Source organism: Protomyctophum bolini, assembly GCF_963924005.1.
Source record: "Protomyctophum bolini genome assembly, chromosome: 23".
Taxonomy (NCBI): Eukaryota; Metazoa; Chordata; class Actinopteri; order Myctophiformes; family Myctophidae; genus Protomyctophum; species Protomyctophum bolini.
In genome coordinates, this window is record NC_137884.1 from 20,249,853 (window position 1) to 20,263,355 (window position 13,503).

A 13,503-nucleotide genomic window follows, 5' to 3' on the forward strand; every position below is an offset into this window, starting at 1 on the left:
TCAGCTACTACGCAAATACGATGTCTGCTGACAGCATTGAGACGACTTGCTGTCTTTGCAAACATAGTTAAATGACAAGAACGTCATAACTCATTCACGAGTTCTATTCAGTGGAAATGCCAGGGGAAGAGGAATTCATTTTGACCTTTGGCAGGTATCATTTGTGGCCACCGTGGCGCGACATGAATTTCACCACAATGACGAAAATTGTTCGTCGACTACCTTTTCCCCCCACAAATGATAGGTACCGTATACTCGAGGGGTGTATTCAGTGTTATGGAAGACCCACATGTCATACGCTGACGTGGCAATCAGCTGACCAAATTAGGCGGGATATTTAAGCTCACCTAACACTGCATTCTTCCTGCGTTCCTTCTGCGTATATGCGTTCCCGTTTGTTGTTATGCGCCGTTTGCTCTTAATGTCTAATGACGGTCGTGTAATTGTGCCGAGCAGGGAGAAATATGTAGAAGAGCCGAACGCCAAGATAAAATATTATATGCAGTATGCACACTCCTTGTGTATTCTCATTCTATAATACATATTTGTTCAATCTGTTTGCGAGTCATTATCGGACTGAATTTGCTGTCAAAATCGGCACCGATACAATGCCACGCTTACGAGGAGAGACTGTCAAAAAGCTTTCCGGAGCATTTACACGATTCTAACACAGAAACACTTTGAGTGTGTTTATTGGAACAATAACGACTGGCCGACCGACCGTGATGATTTGGCTTGGCAGTTTAATTTCCACCTGCTCCTCCAGTTGCAGTGTCCTTCAAGCGAGCAGGGAACACTGAGCAGCGAGGAGTGGTGTAAAGTAACTAAGTACATTTACTCAAGTACTGTATACTACCCAACACGTCCCCACACGTCTTTAGAATTAGCCCCATAGGAAGCCCATGACGTCTTAGGGTCTTTTTAATGATATACAACGGGATCGCTAGAATCTCTCTCTCTGTTTTTTGCTTGGCCATGCCTTCTTCAGCGATCCTATAGACATGTTTTGCGCATGCGCACTGCCGTTCACTTCCTTGTTCACGGCCCGACTAAACTGTCTCTTTACTCTAAATCTACGTCGCTCGACATGGTTTTGATCAGAATGTTTTCGTTTCTGACTCAAACAAGCATCTCGTTTGGAATAACGAGAGAGTTCTAGAGAGTTCTGAGGTAGTAACGGAAAATTATGCCTCCCAGTTTTGGGGGGAAACGGAAGGCAGGGCTTTTCAGAGTAAAATCTGCCTCATCTGCTGGGCACTAGCTCTAACGCCTTTATTTTGTCATTTGAAAGTAGCCGATCTACAAGCTCACATAATGAATGAGACATTCTGCACATACTTTTGGTACCGATGCCTTTGTACTTTTACTCAAGTACATTTTGAATTCCGGAGTTTTACTTGTAAGGGAGCACTTCTATATTACAGAGTTGATACTTTTACTTAAAGTAAAACATTTGAGTGTCTCAAGCCTTGCATGAAATTGTGCAGGTGCAGCCGCCTGTCTGCCTGCATGCATGCCCCGCCCAATCTAAGGCCGGAGTACTAGTAGTGACGCCCTTCAGCTCAAACGGCACGTCCACCATCGCACGCACGCACGACAATTCCACGCCGTTATAATTAACCTTTAAATCAAACTGCCTGTAATGTAAAAAAAAAAAAGAAGAAAAAAAACCTGGTTCCCCTGGCAACAAATGCTATATGCCATGACATTTACCATGAAAATTGAATCTCCTGAACTGTTGCCTGGACCATATTAACCCATTAAAACCGGGAACGCATATAGTCTCTCCTTATAGCTTTTAACCGCTTTAACCATGATTTTAAAACGTGAAAATGTGGTGCAAATCTTTGAATATAATATTGTTTTACAGCAGGGGGGGGGGGCATCCGGTGGCCAAATACATATAGCCTAATTTGGGGTCCTTGACATGAAAAAGTTTGAGCAATAAAGCACAACTTTGAACCACTGAATTATAGAAACGCAGAAAACTGTCAGGATTTAGAAGACATTTGTATAGAATGGGGTCCTCAGGTCTTCACGGGTTAATTGAAGGGGAAGTGTGGACATCCGATTAAGTGACATTTCCTGGAGAGATGGATTACCCTGGCCCGCGGCGTCGTGCCCGCGGTCCAGACCCAAGGAACACATGTTTGAATGTAGCCAAGTCATTACTGTCGCTGCCATGCTTGTGCCCCTGTGTTTCAATTGGCACGTGTTACGGTTTCAATGTGGAGGCAATAACCACCGCCGCCCTGTGTACTATCGACACACACACACACACACACACACAGAGGGAGATGTCGAGATGGCTCGCACATCTCCAATGAGCACTCGTCGTAAGAGGGCGAGGGGATTCGTTGTAAATTGGAATCAGCCCTAGCTGGACTACAAAACTGACAAAACACAAATACATCTCTAATCGTCTATTTTCAGCATGCAACCAACTGTAAAATCAGGCCTCCTCCTTCTCCTCTGTTCTATATGTACCTCCTCCTTCTCAACCTTCTTCTCCTCCTCTCCTCTGTTCTATATGTACCTCCTCCTTCTCCTCCTCTCCTCTCCTCTCCTCTCCTCTCCTCTGTTCTATATGTACCTCCTCCTTCTCCTCCACCTCCTCCTTCTCCTCCTCCTCCTCCTCCTCTCCTCTGTTCTATATGTACCTCCTCCTCCTTCTCCTCTACTCCTGTTGTATTTACCTCCTCCTCCTCCTCCTCCTCCACGCCTACGCTAAAGACTTACATCCTCCTTCTCGGCACTCTGCAGGTCTCTCCACTCCTCTGTGACGTGGCTGAAGTCCATCTTGTTCATTGGCACCTTGATGTCGCCGATGGCGTCGTGCTTGGAGAAGCGGTCGAAGTCGTACACCGTCATCACCAGCGTCTTACCGCCCAGCTCCACGTATGGGACCTGATGGGGAGGAGAAGAGGAGGAATGATCCAAGTTAGAAAAATAATAGAAAATCTAGAGAGAGAGGGAGACAACCACAACCGCAAGGAAGTGGAACAGATTTCCAATCACTTTTTTTTGGGTCACGCTGATTGGCTGAAGGGGCTGTCTGTCAAACGCTGTACTCCTGCAGCCAACCATGCGGTCGAGACTCCGCACAAATGAATGGAAATGCGATTTCAAGGGGGAGTGGATAGTGTGTGATATACTTTATCAATCCCTTTCATACAATCATATAATTGGGAGATCTAAAGGTCAGACGTCCTTTGACGAATGACTGTGAGCTTCAGTTCTTGACTGTTTCCCATGACACTCGAGCATTATTGCCGAATTTCGTGGAAAACCAGGAAGCAGTAAGAAATGGTCCGAACACAATAAGGGGTCTTCACCCCTTCGGGCTTGACCCCGAATAATACAAAAGACAAACGGCCTTTTGTTGACTTCGTTCTTGTTAGATTTTGTTGTTGAGATTTTGTTAGGTTGGCCAACTCCCACTGCGCCCTAGTAGCCAAACCAACATTAGCCTGGTTTCCAGTCCATAGACCCACTCGACTGGGCTCAGAGTCTGACAATCAGGCTAAACCAACATGGCTGGTCTGGAAACACGGAGAGAATTATAACAGCTCAATGCTTTTCTCCAGACAGGAAAACACATCAATGCAGATAAATCTATATGCTAATTTGTCGTACAACAGTGTTGGGGGGATGAAAATAGCCGCTCTACAAGCTCACAACGCGATGCGACGCGACACATTGTGAGCTTGTAGATCTGCTAATTTCAAACAATTATTTGTTTAACTTCTGAAATGGGACTTTCTACTTTTGACACTTTAAGTACATTTTGATACCAATACTTTTGTACTTTCAATCAAGTAAATGCCGAATCCCGGACTCCTACTCGCAACAGACCCTTTCTGCGTTGCAACGTCGATAATATCGATACTTTTACTCGAGTAAGAAGAAATGTGAGTACTTTTCCTACCACAGCGGGGCTTTTAACGATCATGCTCTTTGATCACTGCTTAACAATCCCTTAATAATGACTGGACAGCCATGCAGCAGGCTCCTCCTATATAGTCCTATAGTGTCACAGCTATTGCACGAGTAATTGCTTGTCAAGTGTGTGTGCGTGTGTGTGTGTGTGCGTGTGTGTGTGTGTGTGTGTGGGGTGGATGGGGTGGTGGTGGTGGTGGTGGTGGGAGGGGGGGTCTTCAGGTTCCAAATCAATCACTGTCCAATGCCGTTTCTGGCTTATCTGGCCCAGATATCCTGGAAATGGAGGAATAAGAAAGGGGGGTGGGGGTGGGGTATAGGTATATAGTCCAGAGATCGAGCGCTATCTAGGATTTGATTCCTTATTGCCTTCCACCAGTATTGGAAAGCAACTAAGTACATTTACTCAAGTATGTAATGTTGAGGTATTTGTACTTTACTTGAGTGTTTCCAATTTCCAATACTTTCACTTCTACACTGCATCTCAGATCCAAAGGCGTGCTGTGATTGGCCAGTGGTCACTTGAGTGGCGGCGTGGCGCGGCATGCCTTCTGCACAACTGCAGCGGCCAATCTATCCATTTATATCTATGTGTAAATGTTACCTGTATTTTTCAGGTATGATATTAGTGTGTAGAAAAACAAAAATCACACCCATGTGAACTGAGTGGTGCAACTCCCCCGGAACATGCAGGCCGGTGAGCCGCCCCTGCGTCCGAAACGGTTGAGAAAGGACAAAGTTACCGTGACGCTATTTCCGTGCTCGGACGGACCAATGGGACCCAGGCAGGCAGGGGCACACGTTACTGGACAATGGAGCACCACTCGATAATAACACTCCCAGAGTCAGAGGGGGAGGCATACTATGATCCGACGGACCACTGCTCCGAAGGTGCGCTGGGGGTCGGGAGAGGGTTGGGGTTAGGTTTAGGTGTGCTGCCCCGGGGGAGGTTAGGGTTAGGGTGAGGGTTTGAGGTTAGGTTTAGGTGTGCTTCCCCGGGGGAGGTTAGGGTGAGGGTTGGGGTTAGGTTTAGGTGTGCTGCCCCGGTGGAGGTTAGGGTTAGGGTGAGGGTTTGAGGTAGGTTGTCGATCGGATCAATGCTCCGTCGGACCAAACACATGCACTCCATTCAGAGGCATATAGGAAAAAGAAACGATGTGATATAAAGCTGCTAGTTTTCTTTCTTCATGGGGGCACAAATTGCTTTCAGACGGTCGGTCCACAGGCCAAACACATTTGGTATAGTTGTTGACATGACAATATTTGAGACCCGACCTCTGCGATACAGGGTTTGTATACTTGGAACACGGTGGAATGAAGTGAAGCCGAGCATCACTGGGCGGGTGCGAGATAAGCACCTCGTGTCCTTGCCGCCAAGGGGAAACCGCTAACTTATAATTACTTTTTTCTTCTCTTCTCAGGACACGTCACATATTTTGAGCGTCACAAAAAAAGGTTTCACCGATGGACCTGGCACTAAGACGCACACATTAAGCCCTATAACTTCTGCCAAAACACCTGCGGATGAATAACACAACTTTTCCAGCTGCCGAGTGACACTCACGCATCCATTATGGAAGGATGTTTCCCCGAAAAATCTAGGCCAAACCGAGAGCGGGGTGTGTAGCCGAGCGGTGCACAGCTGCCTGTGTTCATCCCAATCACAGTGAGCGTGTGTGGCGCGTGCATGCGTTTGTGCACGCATGCATGTATGTATTTGCATGTGTATACCGCGTTGCGAATATACGTGTGCGTGCGTGGGCTTGTGTGAAATTTTCTGTCAGGAGCTTGTTAATGTGCCAGCTGGTCGCTGTCTCCGCGCCCTTCCCAGAATTCTCCGCTGCATGCAAATTCAGTTTGTCAGTGGAACTAAAAACTCTTATAGCGTTGGATAAGCTAAGGCGTGTGAATATTTTATTTGAGCGGTGGCACACCGTCTCCGATGAACAGCTGTGTGTGTCTGTCCATATGCATGTATGCGTGTCCATTTCAGTATATATGGACAATGTTGGCACTGTTGAGCTTACACTGTTGAGCTAAAAACTACAACTGGTTACAGGTGCATGATGGGAAGCCGAGTATTTTGTGTCCTACTGTATATATATATATATATATATATATATATATATATGTATATATACACCCACACACACACACACACACTTAACATCTTTATTTGCATTCACATTCACACAAGGAATTTCTTGAACACAAACAATAGTGGATGCGCAAGCATGAAAGAAACTGCTTCAGGATACAGATCACGGGTTCTCCATATATGGCGACTGCCAATTATTGCAGACACTGAACTGAATTTTGCCGATGCCTTTAGCTCTCGGCTTGGGCATGCCTGCAATCTGCAGGCCCCTCACGACTGATTTATGGACATTACGGAGGCTTCCAAATATGAACACAAGTAGTTTACCACACACACACACACACACACACACACACACACAATTGTTTGCGTTACATCCAGAGGTCGATCATTCTATTAAGTCAACAGCTGTGCCAGCCTCCAAAGCCATCGCTCACCCCACATTATGGTGTGATTTTTTCCCCCCCTGGTTTACCCATTACCCATAAAACCCATATAGTCTGAGCGGCACACACTGATTATACTGTTAGCTTTCTGCACCTGGCAGTTATGACATTCTTGTTTTGTTATGTTTTTGGGGGGGAGGGAGGTTACCTTAAAGGTGAACTGCTCGTTGAAGGTGGGGTTGAGGGTCTTCCGGTGGACCTTGGTCTCAAACTTCTTCTTCTTGTCGGGCAGCAGGTAGACCTTGACGTAGGGGTCAGACGTGCCGCCCATGTCCATGGCAGGGAGCTCCGCCGCCTGGATGATCCCCACGATGAGCTGCAGGGGGAGACAGAGGACACACCTGTGGTGACTGACACGACAAGACAGCGTCACGCCACGCACCGTCATCTCAGCACCGTTCCCAATAGGGCATCGTGCATCTCGACATCTAAACACCTTTACAAATAACCGACCGGGTATGCAATCCTATCTGATCCTGGTCTCCTGGGCTGTCATATTGAAGTGAAACAACAACAGATGGTTAAATGGTAACGGTCCTTTCAGACGGGGAGTGACTGACACGCCTAGTATTTCATTTTCAACTAGAAAAAGTGCCCATCGGGGCGCAGGTCTCCACCAGGGCAGGTCAGGTAGTGGCCTCCTGGTGGCGCTATAACAGGACAATGTGAAAAGGGTGCAATTTGTTCTTACACCTTTGATGGCAATTAAATGATTTGTGGCATTTTGTTCCAGAAAAAAAATCCACCTGTTGGTGGTGCTATAACAGGCCAATGTGAAAGATTTTATAAAAAATTGCACACTGTGTTCATGTTTTGAGACTTTTTGTTTGAAACGGGCCAATCCTGCAAACTTTGAAAGCCAATGTTAGCCAATTACTAGAGTAATAGCAGAAAAATGTGTTTTTCAAAAGGAGGGTTACGATAGATTAATCTACCCCCAGGTGGAACCGTGTGAGAACGATTGGTGAACGGTAGCTATGGTGATTTACAACGAGACAAGGAATGGTCGCTATATATCTGCCCATGCAGCTGTGGTTGTTGCCAGGCAGATACATTGACCAGAATACTGACCGGTGTTGTTCAGAACACAGAAGAGTTTGGAGGGAGTATATGAACGGGCACTTTTTTTCCCAGACAGGTCAACAGAAAAACGTTCAGACGTCAGATGGATAATCTAAGGGATAATTGACGGGGCCGGCGGACATTATCGAGAAGTACATCCCGACACGATGATTAGCCTCTCTTTTGCGTGCGACTTAACGTCTGCTATTGTAGTGACTCTACAGGTTCTTAACAGCCCTAGCGGCATCTAGACGGGGGCGGCATGCCGTGCAGGGGGTCAGGAGTGGGACGTGTCAGGTCAGCAACATGAGGCATAATGGCTCCTCTTCACATATAAAGGCTGATATAACTCATAACACACGACGGACGGATCGAGGCCCTCGCATGCCGGGGGCTGATTGAGCTGCCAGTCACCGGGGCCTCTCCCCCCCCCCCCCGACAAGTCAGTCAATCAACTTCCTATCAGGAAGCCATCAAGTGGCAATCTGGAGGGTGACCATGTGCCACTAACCCGTGAGACTCATGGTCAGCGGCTGCGCGGCTTTTTTGCCGCACGGTCGAGTGTCACCGCCGTGATCAGAGGAGTTACAGTACCACTCCCCCCCCATTTAACTGTAACCACTTTCACCCTGCTATGTCACTATTTAACTGTAACCACTTTCACCCTGGTATGTCACTATTTAACTGTAACCACTTTCACCCTGGTATGTCACTATTTAACTGTAACCACTTTCACCCTGGTATGTCACTATTTCACACTTTCACCCTGGTATGTCACTATTTCTGGCATGTCATTGTAGGCACAAGAAATATTCAACTATATATATTTTTAAGAGCAGATCTACACGCTTCTACACGCGTCACAATGTGATGCGTTGTGTGAGCTTGTAGATCGGCTATTTCCCCCCCCCCAAAAAACCTACGCATATACAGGTTAAAGCAAGCATAATTCTTTGATCTTTATTCTATTAGCTGATTCATACAAAAATTAATTGTACAGTTAATGTCGGGCCTGCAGGATGGCAGTGAGATTCCAGCAGAGAGCGTTCTTTATGAAGTGATGCAGTGTTTGATTACAAAGTAAACATATTATGTAATGTAATATCACACATGGACACACACACACACACACACACACACACACACGGATCGCAAACAGGAACACAACATCACGGGAACATCATCGGATGTCCTCACTCAATTGAACCGTGCTTAACCCATTTTGACCCGAGGTCAGATTCTAAAAAATGTCTTCTAAATCCTGACAGTTTTCTGAAAAAGCTATGTTTCTATGTTAGTCGTTCTTTAGATTAAAAAAAAAATAGCAGATCTACAAGCTCATAGCTATGAGCTTGTAGATCTGCTATTTTTCAACAGCTAAAGCATGACATAATGCTAACACCAAAAGGGGTTCCCGTCCAGAACGGTTATTAAAAGGCATCCCACAGGTACCGCATAACATTGTCATTATCGCAACACACCGCAGCGCAGCCAAATGAGATCCTGTCATGTTTTCAGTGGCTATAACGCCGACACCGCTTTCTACAAATTGCACCCTTCCGTGTAGCTTATCAGAGTGACTTGCTGAAGAACTTGGAAGACAAAAAATTGCACCAATAATTGGACTGTCTGTCACTGATACCCTGCACGGCCTAAAGTGTGACGTTATTATCAGGAGTGGGATCACGGGCCACGGCGTGACTATCCGTGCGTTTGTGTCTCGGTCCAATTGATTCCTATGCCCGTTCGTCAGCACAAGTCTGTGTGCCCAGTTGTTCTGAAATACTGTAGAATGTCAGAATTCTGCTCTTATACAGTGTGTTCCCACCCCTGAGTGTGATGTCAGAGGAAAATGGTCGCTCTTTGAATAATGGTCTCTATAGTACAGTAGTGGCCGCTACAGTATACCGTACGTGACTCAGCCCTTAATTGCAACCTATACTGTACCTCTGAGGGATTTGTCCTAATGCATCATAATTCAGAACGCTGCTCTGACAACTCTGATGTGAACACACACGCAATACAATCCACAGTAGGCTATGTATCTATTTGCAATCTGGGAAGTCGGAAATCCGTTCTAGAACGTTTCACGCAAATTGAAAGTATGTCTTCTTGATAGATTCAAATGGACCCTCACAAGAGCATGCTTCTGTGTACTCAGGGCCCTATTTAGACAATCTATGGGGGGGGGGGGGGGGTCCGCACCAATTTTGCTATAGTTGAACAGCACGTCATCTGGTCGCAAAGCCCGGCTAGTTGATCTGGTCGCATGCAAAGCCTGACTATAGTTGAACAGTGCGTTATCTGGTCGCATGCAAAGCCTGACTATAGTTGAACAGCACGTTATCTGGTCGCATGCAAAGCCTGACTATAGTTGAACAGCGCGTTATCTGGTCGCATGCAAAGCCTGACTATAGTTGAACAGCACGTTATCTGGTCGCATGCAAAGCCTGACTATAGTTGAACAGCGCGTTATCTGGTCGCATGCAAAGCCTGACTATAGTTGAACAGCGCGTTATCTGGTCGCATGCAAAGCCTGACTATAGTTGAACAGCGCGTTATCTGGTCGCATGCAAAGCCTGACTATAGTTGAACAGCGCGTTATCTGGTCGCATGCAAAGCCTGACTATAGTTGAACAGCGCGTTATCTGGTCGCATGCAAAGCCTGACTATAGTTGAACAGAGCGTTATCTGGTCGCATGCAAAGCCTGACTATAGTTGAACAGCGCGTTATCTGGTCGCATGCAAAGCCTGACTATAGTTGAACAGAGCGTTATCTGGTCGCATGCAAAGCCTGACTATAGTTGAACAGAGCGTTATCTGGTCGCATGCAAAGCCTGACTATAGTTGAACAGCACGTTATCTGGTCGCATGCAAAGCCTGACTATAGTTGAACAGCGCGTTATCTGGTCGCATGCAAAGCCTGACTATAGTTGAACAGAGCGTTATCTGGTCGCATGCAAAGCCTGACTATAGTTGAACAGAGCGTTATCTGGTCGCATGCAAAGCCTGACTATAGTTGAACAGAGCGTTATCTGGTCGCATGCAAAGCCTGACTATAGTTGAACAGAGCGTTATCTGGTCGCATGCAAAGCCTGACTATAGTTGAACAGAGCGTTATCTGGTCGCATGCAAAGCCTGACTATAGTTGAACAGAGCGTTATCTGGTCGCATGCAAAGCCTGACTATAGTTGAACAGAGCGTTATCTGGTCGCATGCAAAGCCTGACTATAGTTGAACAGCGCGTTATCTGGTCGCATGCAAAGCCTGACTATAGTTGAACAGCGCGTTATCTGGTCGCATGCAAAGCCTGACTATAGTTGAACAGCGCGTTATCTGGTCGCATGCAAAGCCTGACTATAGTTGAACAGCGCGTTATCTGGTCGCATGCAAAGCCTGACTATAGTTGAACAGCACGTCATCAGAGACACAAAGGATATCGATATGACGTTGCTGTAGCTACAGAGACACAAAGGATATGACCTTGTTGTAGCTACAGAGACACAAAGGATATGACCTTGTTGTAGCTACAGAGACACATAAAGAACGCCAGGAGGCTATGCATTCATGACATTCATACAAGACGAGATGGATATGTGCTGTATGTAGCCATGGATCACACAACGCTCCATTTACAGCCAGTACATCTACATAAACGTTCTCATTTCCCAAATATAAAGTGCTCACCCCCAGCAGGGCCATGCACGGATGTTACAATTCTACCCGTATACCTTCCGTATTGTTCAATAAAAAAAAGCATTGTTTGAAGTTCCGCCATGACTAATGAATAAAATGTAGGCACGCTTTAACTTACTGAACTATATGCATGCCTTTCTCCCTATCTCTCTCCTCACCGATCGCCTAACGCATAACAGTGGCAACTTCTGTTGCTTGTAAATATGTTCATCTGCCGCCTGAGATTATTTGTTTTTTTGTGGTATGTGCAGACTAGTAGGCTACCATATATCATGTGTCACTTATATCGTTGGTTGTTTGTGTTGAAATCTGATTTATTATTATTACAAGTCTAAATGGTACAGAAATGTTCTGTTTTGAGTACAATGTCCATGCGTGAGATACATCATATTCATGAATGTGGCTATAGAAGGGGGTATAATTCAAATCTTCAGCACATTTTCGTGGCGGTAGCTCGGCGTACTGGCTCTGTCTCAGATAAGGAGGATAATCCTCAGGAAAGCTTTGAAGCAATAGCAGAGAACGAAAGTGGTTGTTTTTGAAACTCATCACACGACCATATCTGCTCTGAAAACACATTCTGACCGCTCGCCAGTGCTGGAAGAAGCAATAAGATTATTTACCGAAGTGGTCAGATGGGTGGGGGAGCGTTCCTTAGATCTCCAAGTAGGCCCTGATACAGAACATTTTGGGAACCCAAAGCCATTTGGCATGTGCACAAATTGACACAGTCGGCGGTCTCTCCTTGATGCATGATTAGGAAGGATAAGGCTGATAATTGTAGAAACTGTGATGGCAATAATTTTGCGAGCTATAACAGCAATAGTACTATGTGATCATCACTGCAGTAATTACACAGATAATAATTACACTTATTAAATTGAATCGCACAAATGCACACGCACAGTACCATTTCAGGCCCTCTTAATGGCACAAGTAGACATTACAATAAACAGGCTATGTGAGTCATTACGTGAAAACCAATATTACGGGGTGGGGTGGGGGGGACAATATTACATTTCACAGACTCCATCTGTCATGCAGTGCAGTCAGTGACAGCCTACTCTATGAGGCTCCTGATTGCAGTAATAAGCTTCCACACACACACAGTGGAGCCGCGGCATAATGAATGGATGATAGCTGTCACCCAATGTGACGGTGACCTCCGTGCACCGACACACACTCTGGGTTGGCCGCCTCTCAGAGTGGCCATACAGTCCACACATCAGCCATCAGGCCCGCGCCGGCCAAGCCATGGAGCAGACAGGGGGGGATCCAGCCTGCAGCCACCACCGGCTGCCTCGTCTGACCTACTTACAGCCAATGTTGTTGTCGTCGACTGAAGCTATGACGAAAAATGTTCGTCGACTACCAATTTTCACTGACGAAAACTAAATGAAAACTAAATGGAAACTAAATGAAAACTAAGCTATATGGTGACTAAAACTATGACTGTTGATTTTTATCAACAAATAAAAACTAGACTAAAATGTTAGGAAATGTTAGGATCCAGTATAAGTCATTTTACACATGCTGAAAATAGCCGATCACATTGTGAGCTTGTAGATCGGCTATTTTCAGCAAGTGTAAAATCAGTTATTTCGACGGCATCAAGGCCCACCAAAATACATTTCAGTCGACTAAATCAACTGTAGATTTAGTCGACTGAAATCTTAAAACATTCCGGGTGACTAAAATATGACTAAAACGAAATGAAAGCTATTCAAGAGACTATACGACTAAAACTAAAATCGAAAGTAAAAGCCTTAAAACTACTGCTAAATGTATATGCATTGTCAAAGCTTAGTGTATTTTAACTCATTCGTCTTTGGATCGTCTTTTTTGATGTGCTAGACCTGTGCCCGTCGTCGGCCACCGGCCCACTTGGGAACGATGCAAGTTGTGAACCTAGTATGCAATACCCGTTGTCATAGCACCCGTTTTAACCATCTGTCTGTGTCCCTTTCTTCCCATACTGTATATATGGAGATCTCTGAATCGGTCTGTCTGCCTGCCTGTGTTAAAGTGGACTGGTTAAGTAATCAAATGACAGGTGCAGGGTTTCCATGGCAATCAATGAGGCTGAGGCAGGGGCTATAAACCCACTAATATGTCGTGTGCCACGCAATAAAGGCACTCGAAATAAAACGTCCTGAGCTTCTGGTAAAAAGGAAGCATATACTAACCATAGTCAGAGACCTTTTTTGTCTCCCAATACAGCACTGCTGCTTCACGTATACAAAATATCATCAGATCCAACTG

General features: G+C 45.7%; 1 protein-coding gene across 3 annotated transcripts in view; it reads right to left on the reverse strand.

The window, feature by feature from the left end:
• Nucleotides 1–13,503, reverse strand: part of syt1a (synaptotagmin Ia) — a 205,970-nt gene that overhangs the window by 26,375 nt on the left and 166,092 nt on the right. For all 3 annotated transcript variants that reach the window (XM_080757570.1, XM_080757571.1, XM_080757572.1), the window contains 2 exons: nucleotides 6,632–6,799; nucleotides 2,740–2,907 (listed from right to left, as the gene is read on the reverse strand). In XM_080757570.1, the coding sequence (XP_080613696.1) occupies nucleotides 2,740–2,907; nucleotides 6,632–6,799 (336 nt within the window). The remainder of the gene's footprint in view (nucleotides 1–2,739; nucleotides 2,908–6,631; nucleotides 6,800–13,503) is intronic.